General features: G+C 59.7%; 2 protein-coding genes across 12 annotated transcripts in view; one reads left to right on the forward strand and one right to left on the reverse strand.

The window, feature by feature from the left end:
• The first annotated feature begins 1,124 nt into the window (after positions 1 to 1,124).
• On the forward strand, positions 1,125 to 21,345 carry ADORA2A (adenosine A2a receptor). Of its 5 annotated transcripts, XM_077874497.1 has the most exons (4): positions 3,221 to 3,321; positions 11,787 to 12,362; positions 19,554 to 20,316; positions 20,490 to 21,345. In XM_077874497.1, the coding sequence occupies exons 2-4, from the start codon at positions 12,031 to 12,033 to the stop codon at positions 20,541 to 20,543; spliced, it is 1,149 nt and encodes a 382-aa protein (XP_077730623.1). In that variant the 5' UTR covers positions 3,221 to 3,321; positions 11,787 to 12,030; the 3' UTR covers positions 20,544 to 21,345. The 5 variants fall into 5 exon arrangements, with proteins under 5 accessions (XP_077730621.1, XP_077730623.1, XP_077730619.1 ...); XM_077874495.1 differs by lacking the exon at positions 3,221 to 3,321 and adding an exon at positions 1,125 to 1,505 and having other exon boundaries at positions 19,554 to 21,345; XM_077874493.1 differs by having other exon boundaries at positions 19,554 to 21,345.
• The window catches only part of LOC144299138 (uncharacterized), a 61,681-nt gene continuing 43,708 nt past the window's right edge, over positions 4,387 to 22,359 (reverse strand). For 3 of the 7 annotated variants that reach the window (XR_013365919.1, XR_013365915.1, XR_013365921.1), the window contains 2 exons: positions 17,712 to 17,787; positions 4,387 to 7,831 (listed from right to left, as the gene is read on the reverse strand). Coding sequence is in view for 1 of the 7 variants with exons in the window: in XM_077874502.1 (XP_077730628.1) it covers positions 17,768 to 17,787 (20 nt within the window). In the remaining 6 variants the exon portion in view is untranslated. Of the gene's footprint in view, positions 10,532 to 16,780; positions 17,788 to 22,359 lie in introns of those variants that run through there. The other 4 variants (XR_013365916.1, XR_013365920.1, XR_013365918.1 and 1 more) reach the window with 3 other exon arrangements.

The raw sequence follows: 22,359 nt of genomic DNA on the forward strand, positions 1-22,359 counted from the left end.
TGCCCCTCCTTGGTCCCTGCTACCAGACCTGCTCTTCGTGAAGTGGGGGAGGGAAGCGGCCGGCGGGGCATGGGACGGGGGTGCAGGGCGCTGGTCTGCCGCTGGCAGCTGCTGCCTGCTGGTGCCCGGGCTCCCGGCTTAGAGCCGTTTGTAGGGTGGTGAGTGACCCGCTCTGGCCCAGGGCCAGGCCCCACTTCTGCCTGGACCCTGTTCCCACATCTACCCAGATGTGCCCAGATCAGCTCAGAGGCAGAGCTCCTAGTGGGGCTGCTGGGTGGCCCCCAGAAGCTGGCGTGGGCTGGAGGGTCAGGGCTGCCCTTGGGCTGCTGTGCCTACAAATGGCTCGGGGAGCTTCCTCCACCGTGACTCTGGCCTCTTGGGGCCTGCTTTAGTCTCCGTGTAGACTGGAGCCCTGCGAGGTCCCCCACTTCCTCAATCCCAGAGACCCAGGAAGTGTGCGGTTCCCCTCCCATTCAAAGGAGAAGTTGGTGAGTACTTTGGGGTGGCCTCGTTGGTTCACAGGATGCTGGCCCCTGCACCCCAGGTGCTTGGTCCTGGGTCTGCCATTGCCTAACCCTCATGTGGTCCAGCTGGCCCCGAGCAAACGGTCAAGGTCCAGAGGCCACCAGGTGCATCCTGGACAGGAACAGAGCCTGCGGGGCGTGGGCGTGGGGTGGGGGGCGGTCTGAGACCACAAATCTGGAGCAAGAGAAAGCCCAGCTGCCCCCATGGCCGGGCCTGAGGAGCCTGGGCTTGGACGGAAGGAAGGCCCGGCGCCCGGAGCCCTCGAAGCCTGACCCGGGCTGGGCAGGGACACCAAGGCCCAGAGGTAGACAGTGGGGCCCGCCAGGGGCCTCCCCATGCCTGGGGACCGGCAGGCTGCGCCCCGCCCTCGGGGCTCCCTCGGGCCTGCCCAGGGGCCTCCCCTGTGGCCGAGACACCTGAGCTGTTCTCCAGGCTGAGGAGGGCACGACCCCGGAGGGGGTGCAACAAGGCCGACAGGGTGCTGGAGGGGCCCCGGTGTGGGAAGGCCGGGAGATGTGGGTCAACCACGACACGTCTGCGGGGGGGGGGGAGCAGGGTTTGTGCCGGGCCCTCCCCCGAGCCGTTTCCTGTCATTGCTGAACCGGACGCTCCTGGGTGTGTGTGCTGTCTAGGCAATGGCTTCACTGGGGACCTGGACAGAGGCACAGGACAGATGACACAAGACCATTGGAGCAGCTCCCTCTGCCTCTGGCTGGGGAAGGGCTGCCACGAGCCAGGGCTGGGGACCTGGTAGCGCTGGGACGGTGGGCGGGGCCGCGGGGCCCCGGGAGCTGGCTCCGGAGTGGAATCACCGCCTGCTCAGCCACCTCTGGCCTGAGGACACATGTAACGCCGAGGAGTTGGGGGCTGGCAAGTGGCCCCCAGGAGCGAACTCAGGGCTCCAGCGCTCTGGCCCTAAGGACCAGCTGGAAACAGGAACCTTCATTCCCTGGGCGTGGGGCCCGTGTGGTTGCAGACAGGTGCGTGCAGGGCCAGGTCACGGGTGGGGAGGACTGGGTGGGCGGGGAGCTGGGCCCCGACTGAAGGGCAGGCAGAGACTCACGGGGCCCACGCTGGGGGCTGGAGGGGCAAGCGCAGCCACCACCCTCCCCGCCCACTTGCCCCATGAAACCCCACAGTCCCTTCTAGGCCCCCAGTGACTCAAGACAGCTGTTTGCTGGCATATTTGATGAGTGAGGACTTGAAGGATCATGGGCCCAACAGATGTGGGCAGGAGGCTTTGGTCTCCACTCCAGGAGTAGCTTATCCCACCAGCTGGCGCAGAAGCAAGGGGGCAAGCCAAGGGCGCCCCCAGCCGGCACCTCACAGTCAGACTCGGCTCAGGGGGCGGCAGGGCAGAAACCACACGGCCCGGCTCGCTGTGAGGCAATGAGGGCCTGGGGCAGAGGGAAAGCCACAGCACCTGCGGCCGTGGGCAGTCCCGGGGCAGGGTCCGGCCTCGGGGGGAGCTCCTCGCTTTGGTCCCCCATTACCCCTCACAGGAGGGCTACAGAGGCCTAGGCCGGCACGAGGGGCCACGGCGGGCAGGGCCAGGCTGCAGACGGGAAAGGCCTCCGGGTTCTTCCCAATCTGAGAAATCTCCTCTGCGCCTCAGCACCAGCGGAGCTGTCCTGAGCCCTCCCACCCCACCCCGCCGCGCCCGCGCCCCGCCGAACACCGTGGATTAGGGAGCGTGGGGACCAGGGGGCGGGAGCCCGGGCTCAGGAAAGGGCTGGAGGCTGCCGGCAACGCAGGCCCAACCGGCCAGTGGTGGGTCGGCGGCCGAGGCTGCTGCTGCCCCTGGGTGGCCGCCCCACCCCCCGCCCGCGGCCTGCACAAGCCCCCTCCCGCCCCACGGGGCTCCCACGAGCCCTTGGCCACCGGGCGGCCCTGGCTGGCCACGGCGCTTCCTCCTGCGGCGCCCGGAGCGGGGCTCCCCGGCCTGCGCTGCTGCGAGGCTAGAAGGCGGTGCCCTTCCATGGCTGGACGGGGCCACTCGGAGGTTGCTCCCAACGTGGCGTCTCCAAAACGTGGTGCAGGGGGCACGGGAGGTGGATCCCCAGCCAAAGGGTCCGAGACTCCGGGTCCGCGGGTGGCGCAGAAGGCGGCTCCTTCTCACTTTGCTCAGGGAAGCGGTGGGGGCAGGTCCCACCTGGGCTCCGGAGGCTTGGAGATGGGGAGCACAGAGCCTGGGCCGGGCAGTCAGGGGGGGTCCCCGGAACTTGGGGTCAGGCCCCTGGAGGCATCCCGGAGCTGGGGTACACCCCCACCCCCTGGAGGGGGGCCTCCGGCCGAAAGCCTGGAAAGGCCAGGGAAGGAGGCTGCGCTTGAGTTCAGGACCGGGGGCCGGAGACTCGAGGAGCAGCAGGCCCGGGCACCTGCCAGATGACAGGGGGTCACGGGGATGACACGCAGGCAGCACCCCAGCTGGGCGGCGGCGGCAGGGGAAGGAGCAGAGCCCGGGGGCAGCAGGGCGGCAGGCAGCCCGGTCCCCGCAGGAAAGGCAGCGCGGCGGGGGCGGGGGCGGGGCGGGGCGGGGCGGGGCGGCGGGACGAGGCGGCGGCCGTCGGCGCGCGGGGCGGCGCAGCAGGTGGCCTCGCCGGGCCGGGCAGGGCCGCCGCGACGTCCCGCCCGCCTCCCCTCCCGCGCGCGCTCGGGCCTCGGTTTCCCCGCTCGGCGGGGCGGGGCGGAGACAGAGGGCCCGGAGGCCGCCTGCAGGGGGCGCCCGTGAACGAGGCGGCCGGAGCCGAGCCCGAGCCGCGGCGGAGACAGCGGGAGCCGGCGCGCGAGCCGCAGGTCAGCCGGGGTCTCGGGGCCGGGATCCGGGGGGCGGGCGGGCGGCGGGCGCCGTCGAGGCTGCGGGCCGCGGGGGACGGGAGGCTCGGCCCCCCCGGGCGCCCCCCGGGCCGCCCCTGTCTTCCCGCCTCCGGGCCGGGGTCCGAGCTGCACCCCGCGCGGGGACGGAGCGGCGCGCGCAGGGGCGACTCGGGCCGGGCGCCGCGGCCTCAGCCGGGCCGGGGTCCGCCCAGCCGGGACCGGAAGGTGCGCGGGGCCGGCGGGAGGGCGGGCGGCGCGAGAGCCCGACGGCCCGGGCGGCGGGACCCGCAGGTGGCGCGGGGGACACCCGTCGGGCCGTCTGGGCGCCCCGGGCCGGCCCCTGGGCGCGGCCAACCTTCCGGACGCGCCCGGCGCGGCGGGTCGGACCCGGGCGAGGGCGGGCAGCGGCAGGTGGGGCGGGGGCGCGGGGGGCCCGGGGGCGCGGGGGCGCGGGGGCGGGCGCGGGCGGCCTTCCGGGGCAGCGGCGGGGCTCGGCATCCCCGTCCCGGAGCTGGGGCGCGGCGAGGGGGGCGTCAACGGCCGGACCCGGACTTGGGGGGCGCGGGGCGGGGGGTGCCCGCCCCTGGCCCGGGCCGTCTGTCCGCGGGGCCGCCCCGAGCCGAGGTAGGAATGGCGGGAACGGTGGCGGCCCTCGAGGGACTTGGGCTCCATCCCGGGGGCTCAGGGAGGCGCCGCGGCCGGCGGAGCCCAGGTCCCTGCCTTCCCCGCACCGCTGCGCCGCCTTAGACTTTAATTTTCCGGGCGGTAGAACGGGAGGAAGGGGCGGGAGGAAGGGGCGGCGAGGCGGAGGCCGAGGGGAGCGGGGGACGGAGGAGAGGCCAGAGCCTGGGCCTGGACGTGCCCCCCCGCGTCGGGCCGCCCCGTCGGCCGCGCTCCCTCCTCCACGGCCCCGGCCCAGCCCGAGCTTGCCCCCGCCCCCGCCCCCGCCTCGGGCTGCCTGCGCTGCCGCCCCGGCACCCTCCAGAACACGCCCCCGCCCCACCGGGGCCGCCCCGCTGGTCCCCGCCGTGGGGTGGGCCGAGGAGGCCGTTGCGGGGTCAGGGGCCCCCTCTTCAGCCCCGCGCTGGCCGCTTCCGAGGCCGTGGCCTGGCTGGGGGGCTCCGCCCTGTGCGCCAGCGGGTCGGCGACCCGGCTCCTTGCCGAGGCTCGTCTGCAGGTAGTGGTGTCAGCACCTTCCTGCTCCGTCCTCGCCCTTCAGGGTCTCCCCGGCCCTCCCCGCCGTCCAGGGCCCTCAGCGCACACCGGGCTCCGCGCTAGGCCCGCGTCTCCGTCCATAACCCCAGCGAAGCTGAGCGCAGCCCAGAGACGGCGGCGGCCCGGAAGGCCTTGGGCCCCTCAGCCCTCAGGATGGTCCGCGAGGTGCAGGCCTCCCACACAGGGCTCCTCCCCCTAGGAGCCCACAGCCCCGGGGGGCAATGGCTGACCTCAAGGGCAACCCAGTGACAGCAGATTTCGGAGCCCAAACCTGGGTTCTGGTCTTGCGTCCTCGGCGCGCTCGCGGTCTCGTGCCACAAGCATGATGCAGTGGCAGTGCTGGGCTGTGACGCCGAGTCCACGAGAGGTGGGCACGAGAGGGGCAGGTCGGAGCAGAGGACAGGTTGGCCTCCGTGCTTGAGCGGGGGGGGGGGGGGGGGGACCCCAGGGGAGCTGCGGTCCTGGTGGCATGGGGGGACACTGCAGGGGATCCCTGCGGGCAGAGGAGCATGGGGACTGGAGCCGGCTTGGCAGCAAGCGCTTGGCTTCAGGGCAGCACCCCGGGCTACATCTCGCCTGTCTCACTCCTGAGCTCCATCACCCCGCGAGCTGGGACTGCCAGCCCGACCATCTTGTGGCCTTTGTCTCGTCTGTCGCCGCTCAAACTGAGCGCCAAGATGCGCAGAGGGGAGCTAGGGAAGGTGCGCAGAGGGACGGCCACAGCATGAAGTTGTCAGGGGCCGCGGAGGACACCGCTGCAGTCAGGTGCTGAGCCGGCCAAAGGAACGAGTCCCACCCCCGGGGGAAGGGGTCTGTGCCGGGGGAAGCATCACAGCCACAGAAGTGAGGGGTGACTTCGTTCCCCGGGGTTTGGATGCAGTAGTTGGGGTGCAGAGCCTGAGGGCAGTACCTGGAGGTCCGCACTGTGCCAGGTGGGGAAGGGAAGTGCGGAGGGCGCTGCGGGGCAGGCGGAGGCCCCCCGGGGCCTGGGGGCTCTAGGGGGTACAGTAGTGGCAGAGGTCCCCCGCCCCTGCCTGCAGAATCATAGAAGGGCCCCTGCGGCATGGGGTCCCCCAGACTGTGCTGGAGACGGGGAAAGTCTGCAGGAGGGGAAGACAGGGCTCCAGCTCTCCGGGGCCCCTCGGCCTTCTCCGGGGTCTGAGCCTCACGCAGGCTGCAGTGTCCGCCCGGAGTCCCTCCCTGCGTCCCTCTCGCTTTCCCTGTCCTCCAAGGCCCGCCCCGAGGGCCCCCCTCTGGGAAACCATCCAGATTGCCTTGCGCCCAGACCCTCTTCCGCAGGACGGCCGGCCGGTCTCAGAAGCTGCTGGGCAGGGGCTGGCGTGTCTTTCTGTGGCCCCCGCTTTGCTGCCCCCCCAGCTCTGCCCTGGAGGAAGGGCTGCCTTCCTGTGCCAGCGAGGGTGGGCAGCACCAGCCTGGGGCCTCTCCTGCTGTGGGGGCTGGTGGTCTCTGCCTGGCTCCACCTCCCGCCCTCGCGGCCTTTGCAAACCGTGAACCAGGTACAGGGGCCGCGGGGTGCAACGGGGAGCAGTGGCGGAGCCGTGTGGCATCTGGTCCGGCCACAGGCCGTGCTGCCCGTGCTGGCCGAGGCTTCGCCCTCTCCTTCAGCCTCCAGGGCTGCGTCATCACGCCTTCACCCCAGGGGCCCCAGGTGTGGGTCAGCCTCTCTCCCATCCTCAGTGGGGCCACCCTCCAAGGAGCTCCTGCCCTCCAACAGGCCAGCGCTCGGCCAGGACCCCACCAGGGCCATCTAGGACCCGCGGCCCCACCCCCATGTTCCCTTCAGGCATCGTAGTGCCTGTCATCCCACCATCAGAGGGCTCTTTTGAGGGAAGCGTGCGTACCAAGCCTGTCCCAGGGTGCCATCTCGCAGGAGCCTCGGTACAAGGGTGAAGACCTGCTCAGGATCTCAGAGAGTATGGGATGGAGCAGGACTGGGAGCCCCGCTGAGCTCCTTCTACCACAGATAGGCACCCAGCCCCTGGTGTGTGGGGTGACCTCTAGAAGGGGGGCTGTCAGATGAGGTGGCCGTGAGGGGGTGAATCCTCAGGCTGGGAGGATGCAGACTCTCCCGGTGTCTGGCCTGGATGCATGGTGATGAGAGAGGGACTCCAGCCGCCCACGGGGAAAAAGGAGCTGGGGCAGGCCCTATGGCCCAGGAGCTGATGGGGAGGCTGTGCTAGGGGCCAGATTCAGTTCAGGGAGCAGTAGCTCTCTGCCACTTCCTGCCCACCTCCTGCCCCGGCTGAGAGCAGCAGCCTCCGGAGAGGTGGGGGGGAGGGGACCACTGGGTGCCTGCCTGGCACTTAGGGCCCAGCCTGCCCCAGGTTCCCGAAGTTGTCCTGCAGGGAGAGGAGGGAGGGAAGAGGCACCAGTGCTTTGTGCTTGCTCACCTGCAGGCACCACTGGAAGACGCTTGCCCCACTCCAGTTGGTGGCTTTAGAGAGGGGCTTGGTGGGTCCCCAGGCCCTGGGGTTCTGGGAGGCTCATGCCCAGGCCTGGGCCACCCCAAAGAGCAGTCATGGCAGAGCCAGTGGAGGGCTTGTGGTTGAGAGCAGGAGCCCAGCTGCCTGTCCGGCTGTTGCTTCTTTGCTTGTTGCCCTCTCCACGCTGACTGCGCTCCTGGGACCCCGTGTCGGTACTTCGCCATCTACCTTCTCTCAGCTGGATCTCCTCATGGACTTTGTGTCTTTGTGAAGCTGCTGTGCTAATTCCTCAGTGCTGATAATCCCTCAAACGCCCAGTTGTCTCCAATTGTGTGCACGCCTGAAGCGCATCATGTGGATTGTGTTCTCTCAGTCTCTTTATTTTTCATTTTGGGGGTTTTATATCATTTCTTGTTCACGTTCACCTGTTCTAGTTTCATTTCTGCCAGTCGAGTGATAAGTTCTCATTCTTGCTTGTGGACGTGGTTCCTTTTTTCATCTCTTTAAAGATCCTAAATGTCTTTGAAAAGCATTATTAGATTATTACCTTCCTCTCTTCCGAAATGAACGAATCTGCATATTTTGGGTGCTGTTGCTGATCTTTCTTAGCTTGAGTTTTTCTCTTGTGCTTTGAAATTGTGGTTTGCAGGGTCATCTTAAGTGGGAACTGCGGCCCTGGACATGGGGAGTGACCGGCACAGCAGGGTAGCAGCTGGCTCTCAGCAGTCTCCTGGGGCAAGTCCTCCTTCAAGGTCCCCTGCTGTAGGCTCAGGACTCTTCTGGGGCCAGGCTCAGCAGCATGTGGCACAGAGTAGGTATTTGTGTAACATCTGCTATGAGGGAGGAATGGAAGAGGCTCAGGCCAGGATCCTGGAGCCCAGGAATGGGCTGAGCATGGTTATGCCAGGTCCGAGTCCCTACACTGGGCCTGGTATGTTGCCCTGAGCGGCACCCAGGAGCAGAGGTACAGGGTCCTGCCTGGAAGCAAGCAGGCCCCTCCATCCAGCAGGCTCTGGGGGGTACAGCCACCATCTGGGCATGTGTACAGAAAGCCTCTCTAGTGTGACTTACAAGGAGCCACAAGTGGGCCAGAAAATATGTGGGTTTTGATTAAATGGAGTTTCAATTAAGGTGGCCAGGTCGGTGGGGGTGAGGAGGAAGGCCAGAAGAAGCAGCCGTTTTGAATCGACTGCAGGGAATCCTGCAGGGTTGTCCTTTCAAGGCTCATTGAGCACGTTCCCCAGCACGTGTCTCTAGTTTGTATGGGACAGCTTCTGCCCTCTGCCCTGTCCCCAACAAGGGATAATCAGAGGGAAATATTACATTATTAACATTTAATTTCCTTTCCTGGCTAGCAACAGATGACTCAAGAATTAATTAGATAGGGCCAACAGAGAGGGATAGGAAATTGCCAGATCCTGGCTCCGCCCCTGGCCCCCTCCCCTTGGGCCTCCAGACCTTCCTGTCGCTCTAGGAGGCCTCTGAAGGGAGGGAAGCAGAGAGGGGCCAGGAGGCCCCAGGAAATCTTCCTGCTGCTGTGTTTTCCATGGGCATTTCCCTCAGCTCTATTCCACCCTTTCATGGTCTCGGTAAGGCTGGGAGAGGTCAAGGCTGGGAGAGGTCGTTAACCTCTTTAGGACTTAGCTTCCTCATCTGTAAAATGGGGCTCAAGGAGACAACGGGAACACAGATGACCCCACTGTTACCATGGCCTCATATATCGTGAACTCCCAGGCAGGCTGCACAAGCTGAGAGGGTCTGGAGTAGAGTCCTGGCATCTAGGGAGAGCACAGGGCCTGGTGGCTCCGCAGTGGCCAGAGCCCAGTGTCAACAAACTCTCTTGAGCTTTGTGTGCTAATTCCCATTTCTTGTTAGTGACACATTAGTAGCTTGAAACTGGCCATACTGGGAGCATTTCTACCATGGAAGTCTGGCAAAGGCCACAAGTTAGGGTGCCCCCACCTCCTGGGTGGATTTGTCCACCTATGGCTGAGAAGCTCCCAACCTTACCACGCAGCAGCTCCAGTAGGAGGCTGTTGAGCCTTCTTCCTGCCCTGTCACCTGGTGCCTTGGGCTGAACTGATGTTCTCTGCTTGGGGCTGGCACTCTGGTTTGACAGATGCCCAGGTTGCCTGTGGGACCAGGCCAGCCTCACCCCAAGATATGCTGGCAGCAGCTGGAAATGTCCACACATATGCTGTAGGAAGAGCAGATGGGGAGCCAGTGTGCAGAGGCAGCCTTTTAGGACCCAGCTGTCAGCGGCATTAGCTCCTTGGGGCAGGAGGATCTGTGACCAGGAGGATCCACTGTATCCGGGGAGATTGGGAAGGCGCCCCAGGCATGGTGTACAGCAAGGTGGCTTTAGTTCAGTCAGGAAGAATGTTGGTACCAGGTGCTGTTCACCATGGGAGCCCATAGCGCCACGGTAGGGCGGCCCGAGGACTAGGGGTACGCAGGCAGGTACCCGGGGCTGCCAGGAGAGCCTTACCAGACAGACGGCTGGCTGAGGGCCCTTGAAAGCCCTTCCACTCCAGGCTTCCCGGCTCACAGAGTCAGCCTGACCTCATCAGGGCTCTGGGCAGGTAGGGCAGCCCGGCCTTAGCTCCACAGAAATGTGATGTGTATTTGGGTCAAGTGGACCACACTGGTGGTCCCATCTCATCTCTCCCCAGGAAGAGCCCTCTGAATCTGGACAATGGTCTAGGACCAAGTCAGGCTTTTAGCCTCGGCTGATCTGATGGGCAGAGGCTGTGGCGCCTCTCAATGCAGATTTCCCTGGAGAGGCTAAAGTCTGGGTAAGAAGGGTGGCAGGTGATGGTGAAGAGGCTAGGAGGGCAGACGGCCCACTGAGAGGGGGAGGTGGGATTCCAGAGGCTTACTGGACCTGGCCTTACCCCCCTGGACAGTGGCTGCCGCTGCTACTGCTGGGCCTGGGAGGCCCCTAGGTAGGCCCCAAGGCAGGCAGTCTTGGACCTGTCACTTCCCTTCTGCAGAATAAAAACTAGACCCTGGACACACAGCTTCTGCGTTTCAGGGGTGCCTGGTGACTGCTGCTTTAGGCTGTAGGCCAGGGACACTCTATGGCCAGGGAAAATAGCAGGAGACTTGGTCTGGTCCTTCTCTGCCAGTGACAGGCTTTGTGTGCAGCTGGTTGGCAAGTACCCTGCATATGGAGGGGCTTGGGATTCATTCATGGTCCCTTGGTGGTGGGCCCCTGCCAGGCCTGGGAGAAGCCCATTGGATCTGCTGCAGGCTGCAAGAACTCTCCATTTCTCAGGGACTTTGCCGCCTCTTCTCTGTCCTGTTCCGTGGTGTTGGGTGCTCCGTGTGAGCCTCCCGGTGGGCACAGGGAATAGCCCTCAGGTACAGTTCCAGCCTCCGGAGGCACACTGGAGTTAGAAGGAAACGTGGTGCTCCTCCCTTGCAGCCCCCGTCTCCTCTTGCATGGGTGCAGGAGCCTGGCCCTTGGAACATGACAAGGGACCATGAGTTCACCTTCTCCCAAGGGCACCAGCTCTATCCGTTGTGTCCTGGAGGAGGGAAGGAGGACACAGTCTCCTGAGCCCACGTCTGGGCAGCTGAAAGGCAGCTTTGGTCCTCTTGTCCCCATGCAGGCAGCAGCTGCTGCCCATGTGTATCTGGGGCCCCATGAGGGCCCAGGACTGGAAGAGGGGGTGGATTTGGCATGAGGGGACACCATGATGCAGCACATGTATGATGAGGTGGGAGCAGAGGCAGTGGGGAGGCCCCCAAGCTGGTAGGGGGAGATGGAACCCTGGGGGTTTGGACTGGGGGAGATCAAGACCTCAACTTCTGCTTGCGCTCCTGCAAGTGTAATTCCTTACAATTCTATGATGCCTGGACTCTGGGAGAGCCCTTTAGATCTGTTTATTTCCTGCTCATGGAATTGTGAGTGAGCTACAGTGGTCCCCAAAGGCTATCTGGGGTCCAGCCTCCCCATGGTATCAATGAAGAAACAGGCCTAGAAAATAACACTGCATCCTTGCCCGCAGTTGCCCAGCAAGCCCTGGCTGAGCACCCTGCTATCTCTCCAGCACCACACTGAACTTGTCTGTCCTGTCATCAGCCAGGCAGAGGAACAGGTTGGGGGGCGGGTGCAGGAGGAGGGAGGGGAGGGGGGGAGGTGAGGCCACTCCCCTGCCCAGACGTGCAATCAGCTGGCAGGGGCTGCTGAGGAGCGGGCTCCCTTTGTGCCTGTTCCTCCACTCGGTGCAGCATCACCGGCTAGGGCACGAGGGCTTACCTGCCGGCAGTGGGAGACAGCACCAGACGGGCCACCCCAGTCCTTCCAGAGCAGAACTCTAGGGGTCTCTGGGCCTCTCCTTAACCTAGCAGCTTAGGTAGGTACTGGCAGTTCCCAGGGAGAGCTCTTGGGGGATGGAGAGGACTGAGGTTGGTCAAGAGAGAAGGTAGGTGGGCCTGGGAGAGCCGAGCAGTGAGGGGGCCTTACTGGAAGGAACCTGGGGGTAGCAGTAAGCTCAGGGGCCCAGGAGAGTGGCAGGGCAGCCACCAAAGACTTAGGAAGCTGAGCATGGGGGGTGACACAAGCGACTTAAATTTAAAAGATTCCTGTGTCTCCTAGAAAACACAAGGGCTGAGGCTGTGTCCACGGCGGGAGGGCTGGGGCACCGAGGGTTGTTCTCTGGCTGATGCCTGGCCTGCAGGGCGGGCCTTGGTGACCGGCCCTGAGAGCTGCCCCTGGGATCTTCGACTTTGCTCCCTCTGCCTGCGGTCCAGCTCCTCACAAGGCTTCTCCCTTGGCAGGTGCCTTGGGGACTATGAAGCCGAGCTGAGCCAAGATGCTGCGAGAGCCCCTGAGGAGGGCCCAGTTTCTGGAGACTCAGACTTGGCAGTGAAAACGCCCTTGGGGAGCCCCCGTCACAGGCAGGGGCGCTCTTGGCTCCTGTGAAGAAGGGGCTCAGGGGCCTGGGCAGGGCCAGCGGCACTGCAGCTATGGACCGTGAGCTGGCCCAGCCCGTGTCCTTGCTGACCCTGCCCGTCTGCAGCCATGTCCACCATGGGCTCCTGGGTGTACATCACGGTGGAGCTGGCCATCGCTGTGCTGGCCATCCTGGGCAATGTGCTGGTGTGCTGGGCTGTGTGGCTGAACAGCAACCTGCAGAACGTCACCAACTACTTCGTGGTGTCACTGGCGGCAGCCGACATTGCCGTGGGAGTCCTCGCGATCCCCTTCGCCATCACCATCAGCACAGGGTTCTGTGCTGCCTGCCACAACTGCCTCTTCTTTGCCTGCTTTGTCCTGGTCCTCACTCAGAGCTCCATCTTCAGCCTCCTGGCCATCGCCATTGACCGCTACATCGCCATCCGCATCCCACTCCGGTGAGCTGGGCAGTGGGGGTGGTGGGTTGCCCGTTTCTTTTCCCGGCACGCCTCATGCTGGGGCTCGCATCTCTGAAAAGGCTGCCTGTGCCCAGCCAGGGTCAGGGTGAATCTGGGGACAGGATTTGGTCTTGGATGTCTGGGTGTTGAGCTGAGGACGGGGCCCTGGGGCTCAGTCTGGGGCTGCCCGGGACTCGGTACACGGCCAGCAACCATGCCACTCCAGTCGATCCCTGTGGGCACAAGGCACCCCAGCCCTCCTCGGTCTTCCCCAGGCTGTGTGGTGGAGGCTGCTGCTTTGGCTGTTGGCAGATGTGTGTGGCCCAGGTCTGGGCGGTGCATCTGGGTCATTTTCTCACACAGCACGATGCCAGGGTGGGGCAGGGCACCAAGGGAAACCACAGGCCCTCAGGCTAGAAGCCCGCGCGCCTGCCCACCTCCAGCTCCTCTGAGCCAGCTGCACAGTTTGCACATTAAAAAAAAAAAAAAATGACCCAGAGAGGGGAAGTGACTTGGCCAAATGCCACAGTGAGTCACTTGAACCAATATGCAAATTTTGTGCTCCTCAGGTCAGCCAGTACTCATGATCTTGGAGAGAGCCTGTGTGCTCAGCTAGTGGAAGGGGTTTTTACGGTGAATCTTTTGTGAAGTGATTTCAGCCCTGGATTGTGTAAATGAAGACTTTCCCTGAGGCTGAGTTCATTTAATGTGGCCGCCACCTACAGGGCCAGGGCAGATGGAAGCTAGGAAGTTACCTCCCTCCCCCAGAGTGTGTGTGGCAGGGAAACCTCCTGCCCCACCCCCTCAACCCTCCATCTGGGAGCTGGGTTCCACAGCCTGGGTGGCTGCAGACCCTGAGGGAGGTCTCAGAGGACCAGGGTACCTGGCCGTGTGGTGAATTCTCCCAAACAGGTGCAGTGCCTACCTATGCAGCAGGCCTCAGCAGCCTCTTGCTGGCCGAGTGCACCCCAGCTGAGAAGAGGAGCGGGCTCAATGAGGAATGGAACTTTAGAATGTCAAATGCAAGGAAGCCCTTAGAGGTCATTTCCTCTCATCTTCTGGATGGAAAAATGAGGCTCTGAGAAGGGAGCCAGCCCTCAGGGCCACACAAGTTGGCAGTACAGTTGGGACTGGGCCTGTGAAGAAATGTGGCCTGTCACCCACTGCAACTAGCCTTTGGGGAACGGGGTCACAGGGCGGCCCTGATCTCCCTGACCTGCACCAAGTGGCCACTCCTGTCACCTGAGCTCTAAATGGGAAGCAGGTACCCTCCTCATGCTGCTCAAATGAAGGAGGGAGCTCGGGCCCTGTGTGGCCCTACAGGATGCTCTAGTCTCAGGAGAGCTTAGGACTCTTGTCCAAGAGGCGACTGGCCAGCCTCAATAGATGACTGGCCAAATAGTGCAGAGCAGAGTCCGGAGTCCAGGCTCATTGAAGGACAGCTCAGAACACAGGGTCCCAGATAGACAGAGAGCAGAGAATTGGTGTCCACGTTAGGGCCAGGTTGAGCATCAACTGGGCCTGGACCAGCCCTGGTAGGAATGCTCAGTGGGGAAGCAGAGATGTCACTTTCACTTCCTTCCCTTTTTCAAAGGGCAACAGCATTCTAGGGAGAGATCAGGGCTCAAATGAAAGGGTCTTGACTTCTTTTTCTTATTTCTCTGTGTTCTGAGAGTCAAGAGAATGATTCCTGATGTAGGAGTATGGGACATGTTGTGTGACCATAAAGTCAGCTGTCCCTCTCTGGGCCCACTTCCGTATCTATAGAAGGAAACAGGCTTCTCTGTCCTTCTGAGCTCACAAAGGTGTTGTGAGGGTCCAGCCAGCAAATGGGAGTGATGGGGCCCTGAGAAGGGAGGGTTGGTGGGATGGAGCAGGTGGGGGGATTCAGCTTTTTTTTTTTTTTTTGGATTCAGCTCTTTTATGAGCTGCTGGAGTTTCAGAGCTGGGTACCTGATGGAGCCTGGACCTGCCCCCACCCCATCTGTATCTCCGGTTCCCACCATCTTCCAGAGGAGGACCTAGTTCCACCCAGACCCTGGCTGTTTGATTAAAGCTTGATAAAGCCTTGGAGGGTCAGTCTAGATCTCTTGGATCTGGGGTTTGTTGGGGATGGCGATGCTGCTGCTGCTTATCCTCCCCCTCAGGCAGAGCACTTCACAGTTGCCAGAGGATGTTAGTGTAGTTTCTCCTTTGATCCTCACAGCCTGGCATTGTGGCCAGGGCGGATGTTATGACCCTTGTGTTACTCATGGGGAGGCCAGAGCCAGAGAAAGAAAAGTGTCTACTGAGTCGGGGGACTCCATGGCCCTTCACGAAGTTCCAGGCTCCCTTGCGTCCCTCTACTTTTCTTATTTCTCAAGGGCCCTGCCCTGGGGAGAGCGAGGTGCAAAGGGGGATGAAGTGAAGACAAATGAGAACCCTGGCAGCTCTGGGGCCACTGCCTGATTCAGGCTGCTTGCTCCTGCCTCTCCCCCTGTCCCCTGCCAGCTAGAAATCTCCCCTCCTCTGCATAGTGTCTTCTACTCCACTCAGTAGGTGCATTTGGCTGCTCTGAGGTGTCCATCCCCTGACTGCTCACCTCGATGTCTAACCCCAGGCCTGTATCACTCACCCTTCATTTCTCTTTTTTTCCTTCTTTTCCTCCCTCCCTCCCTTCTTTTCCTTTCCTTGCTTTCTTTTCTTCCTTTCTCTTTCTCTTTTAATATTTATTTATTTATTTGAATGAGAGGTCGAGAGAGCACAATCCAAGGGAGGGGCGGAGGGAGAGGGACAAGCAGACTCCCTGCTGAGGGGAGCCCAAAGTGGGGCTGGATCCCAGGACCCCAAGATCATGACCTGAGCTGAAGGCAGACACTTAACCAACTGAGCCATCCAGGTGCCCCTCTCTCTTTCTTTCTTTAGAGAATTCAGTTTCAGAAAAATCTATGCTCCTTCCCAAGTGCAGGGACTCTGGTGGACTATGGCAGGGCTTAATCAGGAAGCCAGTGAGAAGCAGCCTGGCCAGAGGCAGAGATGGGAACTCTCAACATCCCCAAAGAACAGACAGCCTAGGGTGAGGGACTCTCTTATCCTAGGAGACTTTTGTGCCCCTTGTCTCCTGCCTCTCACGTTAGACCCTGGTAAGCACTTGCTCTCCTTGGGAAACAGGCTGCATATGGTGCAGCACTTAGTGCAAAGACCCAAGGTATATGTGGTGAATCACCCCATGGGGAAAAAAACAAGTATCCTGGCTCCTAAGAGAGGGCTCCCTGGAGGAGGTGATGCTGGATGAATCTTGCAGGATTGGTATGCATAGGGGCAGGAGTTATAGGAGTGGGCCAAGCCTGGACAAAGGCCCCAAGTAAGGAATGAACATGTGGGCCCTGGGCCCGGGAGAGGTGAGACAGAAGACCAGGAGGTCAGGGAGGGTGTGAGGCTGGCTCAGGCCTGCCTGTGCCCAGGAGAGAGTTTGGGTTTCACCCCTGGGCCAGTGACTCTTCTTCAGTTCTTAGATCACTGACTCCTTCGCACAATTTAGGAAAGCTCCACCTTCTCTCAGCGTAGGGAAAATGCACATGAAGCCTCACGTGGAGTTGTGGGTGGTATTCCTGGATCACAGAGTGAGCCCCCAACATGGGTAATGGGGAGACCCCAGGAAGGGACAGCCTGTGAGCTAGGAGATGTAGGGAGGCAGAGGTACCTCCAAATGCGGTGAGCAGTGCTCTGGCACCCGCTCCCTGTGATGCCTCTAGGGTGCCCCGAATGCCAGAGTGTTGTGCTGGATGCCTTTGGCACCGCTTCCACTAGACACTCTATGTCTGGGGCCCAGGAGGCCAAAATGTGACTACCATCAGTCATAGACGCAGCCCAGGGGATGCCCCTCGGCCAGGCTGTGGCTTGGCTGTTGTTCTATTTGGGCCCTAATGCTGTTCCAGTTCCCTGGGGGCCTGGGTCCAGGGCTCTCAGCCTAAGGACTTTTCTTCTGAATAACAAAATTAATCTGTTTGATGTGTATCTGTGTGTGTGGGAGGGTTCTAAAATAAAGTATTACCTGCACGTACTAAAACATAAAAAAAAGAACAACAGGGTATATAGTGAAAAACTGCCCATTCTGTCCCCTGCCCTACCTTCAGTTCTCTTCCTGGAAGTCAGTGTTGGGAATCCTCTCAAGAGATATTCTTTGCACGCTTAGCCAAGTGCTATTAATGTGTTTGTTTCTGTCCCCACAGGGGGCTTTTGTTTTAAAATGCAGTGCCGGGGATCCCTGGGTGGCCCAGCGGTTTAGCGCCTGCCTTTGGCCCAGGGCGCGATCCTGGAGACCCGGATCGAATCCCACAACGGGCTCCCGGTGCATGGAGCCTGCTTCTCCCTCTGCCTATGTCTCTGCCTCTCTCTCTCTCTCTCTCTCTCTGTGACTATCATAAATAAATAATTAATTAATTAATTTAAAAAATAAATAAATAAAATGCAGTGCCACACCTTCCCTCATGGGCTTCCTGGTCTGTAAAAGCAGACAGTTGGACAGACCAGGGATTTTCAAACTGTCCTAGAAGCCTTTGGGCTGGGCCCTGCTGTCCCCACCAGCTCATTCATTCAGTGAATATTACAAGCTGACTCCCTTCCTCACCAACTTACTTCTGTGATTTCCTGGGAATGCAGGCAAGACGGTCGGCTGCTGGTGGACAATTTGAAAATCTCCAAAACAGGTGGCTTCCAGGATCCTCTACAGCATCCCTGCAACTGTTTGCTTCTGCTTGGTTGCCTCAAATGACAGCAAGCTCACTTTGCCCGAAACAGCCCATTTCTTATGTGAACAGCTGAGCTGAGAAGTTCTTGCTTAACGTCACTAACAACCCACCTCCCTGTAATCTCTACCCACCGATTTTACATTATGCCCTCATGGGACAGCGCTCACAGGCCCTGGATTCTTTGTCCCATTTTACAAATGAGGAAACTAAGGCTCAGAGATGCAGAGTGACAGCACATGACCAAACAGGAACACAGCAGCGCTGGAACTCGGAGGGATACGCTTTTCTCAGGAAAAACACCAGCATTAAAATAGTCTCCTATTCAATGAGATTATATAAATTATAATTTGTAGGGTACTAAAAAAAGTGCCTGGCACACAGCAAGTGCTCTGTAAATATTAAGTGTGGGGTCAGGGGAAGCCTGAGACTTTGTGTTTGAGGCTCCAGAATAGGAAACAGGGCAGCGTAGGCTCTCTGTGGCTTGGTGGAAATGAGCAAGTCCAAGCCCCTTTGCAGCATCCAAGGCTCTGCTAAATGGGGTTGAGGGCTCCTGGGAGTGGCCCTTCCCAGTTACTCTTTGGATTCAAAACTGACATAGATTCAGAATTGACACACTTACCCTGGCCCAGGGTGCTCCGGGCTCCTGAACTGTCCACCACAAGTCTGTTCCTCTCCTTAGGCTTCAGTTTTCCCATCTATAAAATGAGTTGGTTGGATTAGTTAAGAGGTCAGAGGCCACCAGATTTTTTTTTTTTCTTAATTTGAATTTATGGACAAATGTAAACCATGGACAGTTTCACTGAGAAAATCAGCTCCCCAGCCCCTTCTGAGGCCTGGCAGCACTGAAGCTCACCCAGCCACTTGGGTAGGGAACTCCTCAAGATCATTCTCAGCCACGTCCTGAGGCGACGGAAGCCCTTCAAGGCAGGTGGCACCAGTGCCCGTGCCTCGGCAGCTCATGGCGGTGATGGAGAGCAGATCAGCCTCCACCTCAGCGGCCATACTCCTGGGGTGTGGGCCAATGGTAGCGCCCCCCATCCTGGGGGCTGAGCGGCATCAGCCATCTCTTATACACATAGTACATGTCCTGCCAGCCTGCCTTACACATTTCTTACCTGTAGGCCCATGTTTGCCACCCATGCACTAGATAGTTTCTGTGGATTCTTCTGATTCTGGAATTAAATAAAAGGCATCCACTGTATGTCCTTTTCTCAATGCTGGCAATGCAGAGATGGATGTAGAAAAGCCCTGCCCTCAAGGGGCCCCTGACCTGAGGGTCCCAGATGGAGTAGGGATTAGGTGCACTTGGGTAGGGAACTTCTCAGGGAAAGATACCCAGCCTGAACGTGAAGGATGGGTAGGGTTTACCAGGTAAAGGGGAGGGCAGTCTGGTGTTGCCCGAATCAAAACCATTAAGCAGATGGTCATCCCTCAGAGATGACCAAGGTCACCTTCTTCAATCAGGAAGATGATTTTTTGATTGCCTATTCTCTTTCTCTTTTTTTGAGAGAGAGAGAGTGTGTGCATGCACGCGTGGGGGGGATACGGGGTAGGGGCAGAGGGAGAGGGCGAATCTTAAGCAGGGCTCGGTTTCACAACCCTGAGATTGTGACCTGAGACAAAATCAAGAGTCAGGTGCCCAACTGACTGAGCCACCCAGGTGCCCCAGACTGCCCATTCTTTTAATAAAGTCTATGCCGCCTTTTCTGTGGGCCTGGGTCCACTTCCTGGTTGGCAGATCTGGTCACACTCTGAGTCTGGGAATAAGTCTGGCTCTCTAGAGTCCTGAGTGATTTCAGGCAGATTACTTTTTCTCTCCGGACCTCAGTCCCTCATGCAGTTCTTTCCTCTTGAATGTTAAGACTACTATATAAATGTTAAGACATACTGATCTCATGTCTCTCCAGAGGACTGTGAGTGAATTTGGAAGGGAGAGAGGGTATTTGGTTCCCAACCTCTACCTCTCCTTGGGGGCTTCTGGAGACCCTAAGTCAAGTGGGAAGAGACATCAATCGTCTTCAAGTCTGGTCTGGCTGGTTCTGCCCCCAGCCATTGAGTCATTCCTGACCCATTCCCACACTAAGGAGAAATTTTCTAGCATCAACTGAGACCAACATGAAGGTGATAAGTACTCTCACTTATAAATTCCCTCAAACTGAATTAATTGAGTCCTAGGACTATTTGTAATACTATTCAGTAATCATCTGAATGTCTATGCAGCGGTTTCCTTTCCAGGGGAAATGAATGTGGGCCAATGGCTCTCCTGTTATCTCCTATGGGAAAAGGCAGGGCTTGGACCTCCACTGAACAGAGGAGGATACTGAGGCTCGGAGGCAGGAAGTGACCGGTCCAAGACCTTATAGCCAGGGAATGGGGGCTGGGGTGCTTCTCTGGGTTTCTGACTCTTGGCCCCTCCTAGCCTTGATTTTTCAGACCTTTGATGCTGGTCTCCTTTCCCCAGGTACAATGGCTTGGTGACTGGCACAAGGGCCAAGGGCATCATTGCGGTCTGCTGGGTGCTGTCGTTTGCCATTGGCTTGACTCCCATGCTGGGCTGGAACAACTGCGGTCAGCCAAAGGAGGGCAGAAACTACTCACAGGGCTGCGGGGAGGGCCAGGTGGCCTGTCTCTTTGAGGATGTGGTGCCCATGAACTACATGGTGTACTACAACTTCTTTGCTTTTGTCCTGGTGCCGCTGCTGCTCATGCTGGGTGTCTACTTGCGGATCTTCCTAGCAGCTCGGCGACAGCTGAAGCAGATGGAGAGCCAGCCTCTGCCTGGGGAGCGGGCTCGGTCCACGCTGCAGAAGGAGGTCCACGCTGCCAAGTCACTGGCCATCATTGTGGGGCTCTTCGCCCTCTGCTGGCTGCCCCTGCATATCATCAACTGCTTTACCTTCTTTTGCCCAGAGTGTAGCCATGCCCCACTCTGGCTCATGTACCTGACCATCGTCCTCTCCCACACCAATTCTGTTGTGAATCCCTTCATCTATGCCTACCGCATCCGTGAGTTTCGCCAGACCTTCCGCAAGATCATTCGCAGCCACGTCCTGAGGCGGCGGGAGCCCTTCAAAGCAGGTGGCACCAGTGCCCGCGCCTTGGCAGCTCATGGCAGTGATGGAGAGCAGATCAGCCTCCGCCTCAATGGCCATCCTCCTGGGGTGTGGGCCAATGGCAGCGCCCCCCATCCTGAGCGGCGGCCCAATGGCTACACCCTGGGGCTGGTGAGTGGAGGGATTGCCCCTGAGTCCCATGGCGACATGGGCCTCCCAGATGTGGAGCTCCTCAGCCATGAGCTCAAGGGAGCATGCCCAGAGTCCCCTGGCCTTGAAGGTCCCCTGGCCCAGGATGGAGCAGGAGTGTCCTGATGATCCACTCAGTTTGCCTCTTCCTACAGGAAGGAAATCTTTCTCTTTGGTGGATAGAACCAGTCACATTGGGAAAAGAATGAATGTGCCTGGAGACCCTTCTCGTGGCCAGTTCCCACTTTGGACTGAGAGGAGGGAGCCCTGGCTGGAGCAGCATGTGGCCTAGCAGGAAGGGTTTGGAGTCCAAGAAAGTGGACGTTTCACATCAGAAGGCCCAGCATCAGGTCAGGGCCACAGCACAGAGCATCTTGGCTGGGCATGGCCTGGTCCCCCACTCTGGAAGCATCTAGAAGTACCATCCTGATGTGGCAGGGCAGGCTAACTGGCCCTGAGGCTGTGGGGGTGGCTCCAACAGGCCCCCTACCACACACAGACAACACCCTCCCCAGACTTTTCAAGGATTCAGGAGCTGCTATGCCCAGAGGTGGCGTTTTTCATTTCTTTCTTTCTTTTTTCTCTTTTTTTTTTCCAGGAGAAAATGTTAAACGTGAAGAATGCCTTTTTTTTTTTTTTTTTTTTTTTTTTAATTATTTTCCTTCCCTGGTTGCCAGGTCTGTTGTCAGTCCTGCTGCTAACCTAGCTCCAGGAGTCAGCCCAGGGAGTCCCAGACAGCCCTGTCTGGCTACCATGAACTGCCACGCACTTCTTACACCATCAGTCCCAGGGCCATCTCTTGGGGTCACAAAGCTGGGCTCAAGGACAGGGAGCTGTAATGGATTTGCTGCCAGACTGTGGGCTCAGGGGAGGAGATCGGGACTGGCTCACCATGCGGTGTGCCTGGGTAGCTCAGAGCTGCCCGGTCAGAGGCCCTTTCTAACTGCCTTTCCTTCCGAAGGGAATGTTTTTTTCTGAGATAAAATAAAAATGAGCCATGTTGTGTTTTAAGTTTGTCCAGTGAGAACGGTGTCTGAATTCCTTTCCGTATTCCATAGCCAGGCCTGGCAACATAGATATGGGTGTGTATTACATGTGTGAAAAAGTGTCTGCATCTGTGCATATAGACAGACACACCCTGCCTGACCGGGGGTGCCTCCACAGGTTCCCAACTTCTGAGGGAAAAGGCTGCCCAGGATGCACCAGAATCCAAATGTCCATGAGCAGCCCCCAGACCTGTGTTCCTGTGAGAGGGGGTTGTGGGAAGATGGGCTCTTCCCAGCTGCTCTCCCTCCAGAGGCCATGACCCCCCCAGACCTAGCCATTCCTGCAGTGTGGGGCGTGGCTCCTCCCTTCCTCATTGCTTCCTAAAGCCCCCTGAGAGGAGTGCCCTACTTTCCCCACGCCCTGCTCCACCCCTTAGCTAATAAGAGGGCACAGAGAGATCTGGAAAGAGATATAGGTGAGGATTCAACTGCCTTTCCCTTCCCCTCTTGTTGGGAAAGCTATCCCAACTCCTGCTCCCAACCAACAAAGAAACCTATAAGGAATGGGTGTTTCCTACTCTGAAGCCTGTCTCTGGGGCCATGTCATCTTTCCATGTTGGACAAGTTTGAAGCCTAGGGGGAAGTTAGCAACCTGTCGCAGCCTGAGGGCCAATCTGGTCTCAAGTCTCATAGGTATACTCGGGCAGGGAGGGGAAAGGGGCGTTTGAACTTCACAGGTAATCCTCACAGAGCCCTGGGAGCCCCATTTTACAGATGACTAAACAATCTCTTTTGAACAGAGAGGTTAAGTAGTTGTCCCAGGTCACATAGCTAGTAAGTGACAAAAATAAATTTAAAACACAGGTCTGGGGACCCCTGGGTGGCTCAGTGGTTGAACATCTGCCTTCAGCTCAGGATGTGATCCCGGTGTCCTGGGATCGAGTCCCACGTCAGGCTCCTTGCGTGGAGTCTGCTTCTCCCTCTGCCTATGTCTCTGCCTCTCTCTGTGTGTCTCTCATGAATAAATAAATAAAATCTT

This window comes from Canis aureus, chromosome 27, assembly GCF_053574225.1.
Source record: "Canis aureus isolate CA01 chromosome 27, VMU_Caureus_v.1.0, whole genome shotgun sequence".
NCBI classification, from domain to species: Eukaryota; Metazoa; Chordata; class Mammalia; order Carnivora; family Canidae; genus Canis; species Canis aureus.

Excerpts from the sequence above, each read along its gene's own strand:
- ADORA2A (XM_077874495.1), top strand. The coding sequence starts at position 12,031 with ATGTCCACCATGGGCTCCTGGGTGTACATCACGGTGGAGCTGGCCATC. Across the intron at positions 12,363-19,553 it reads GCCATCCGCATCCCACTCCG|GTACAATGGCTTGGTGACTG; the intron begins GTGAGCTGGGCA and ends TCCTTTCCCCAG.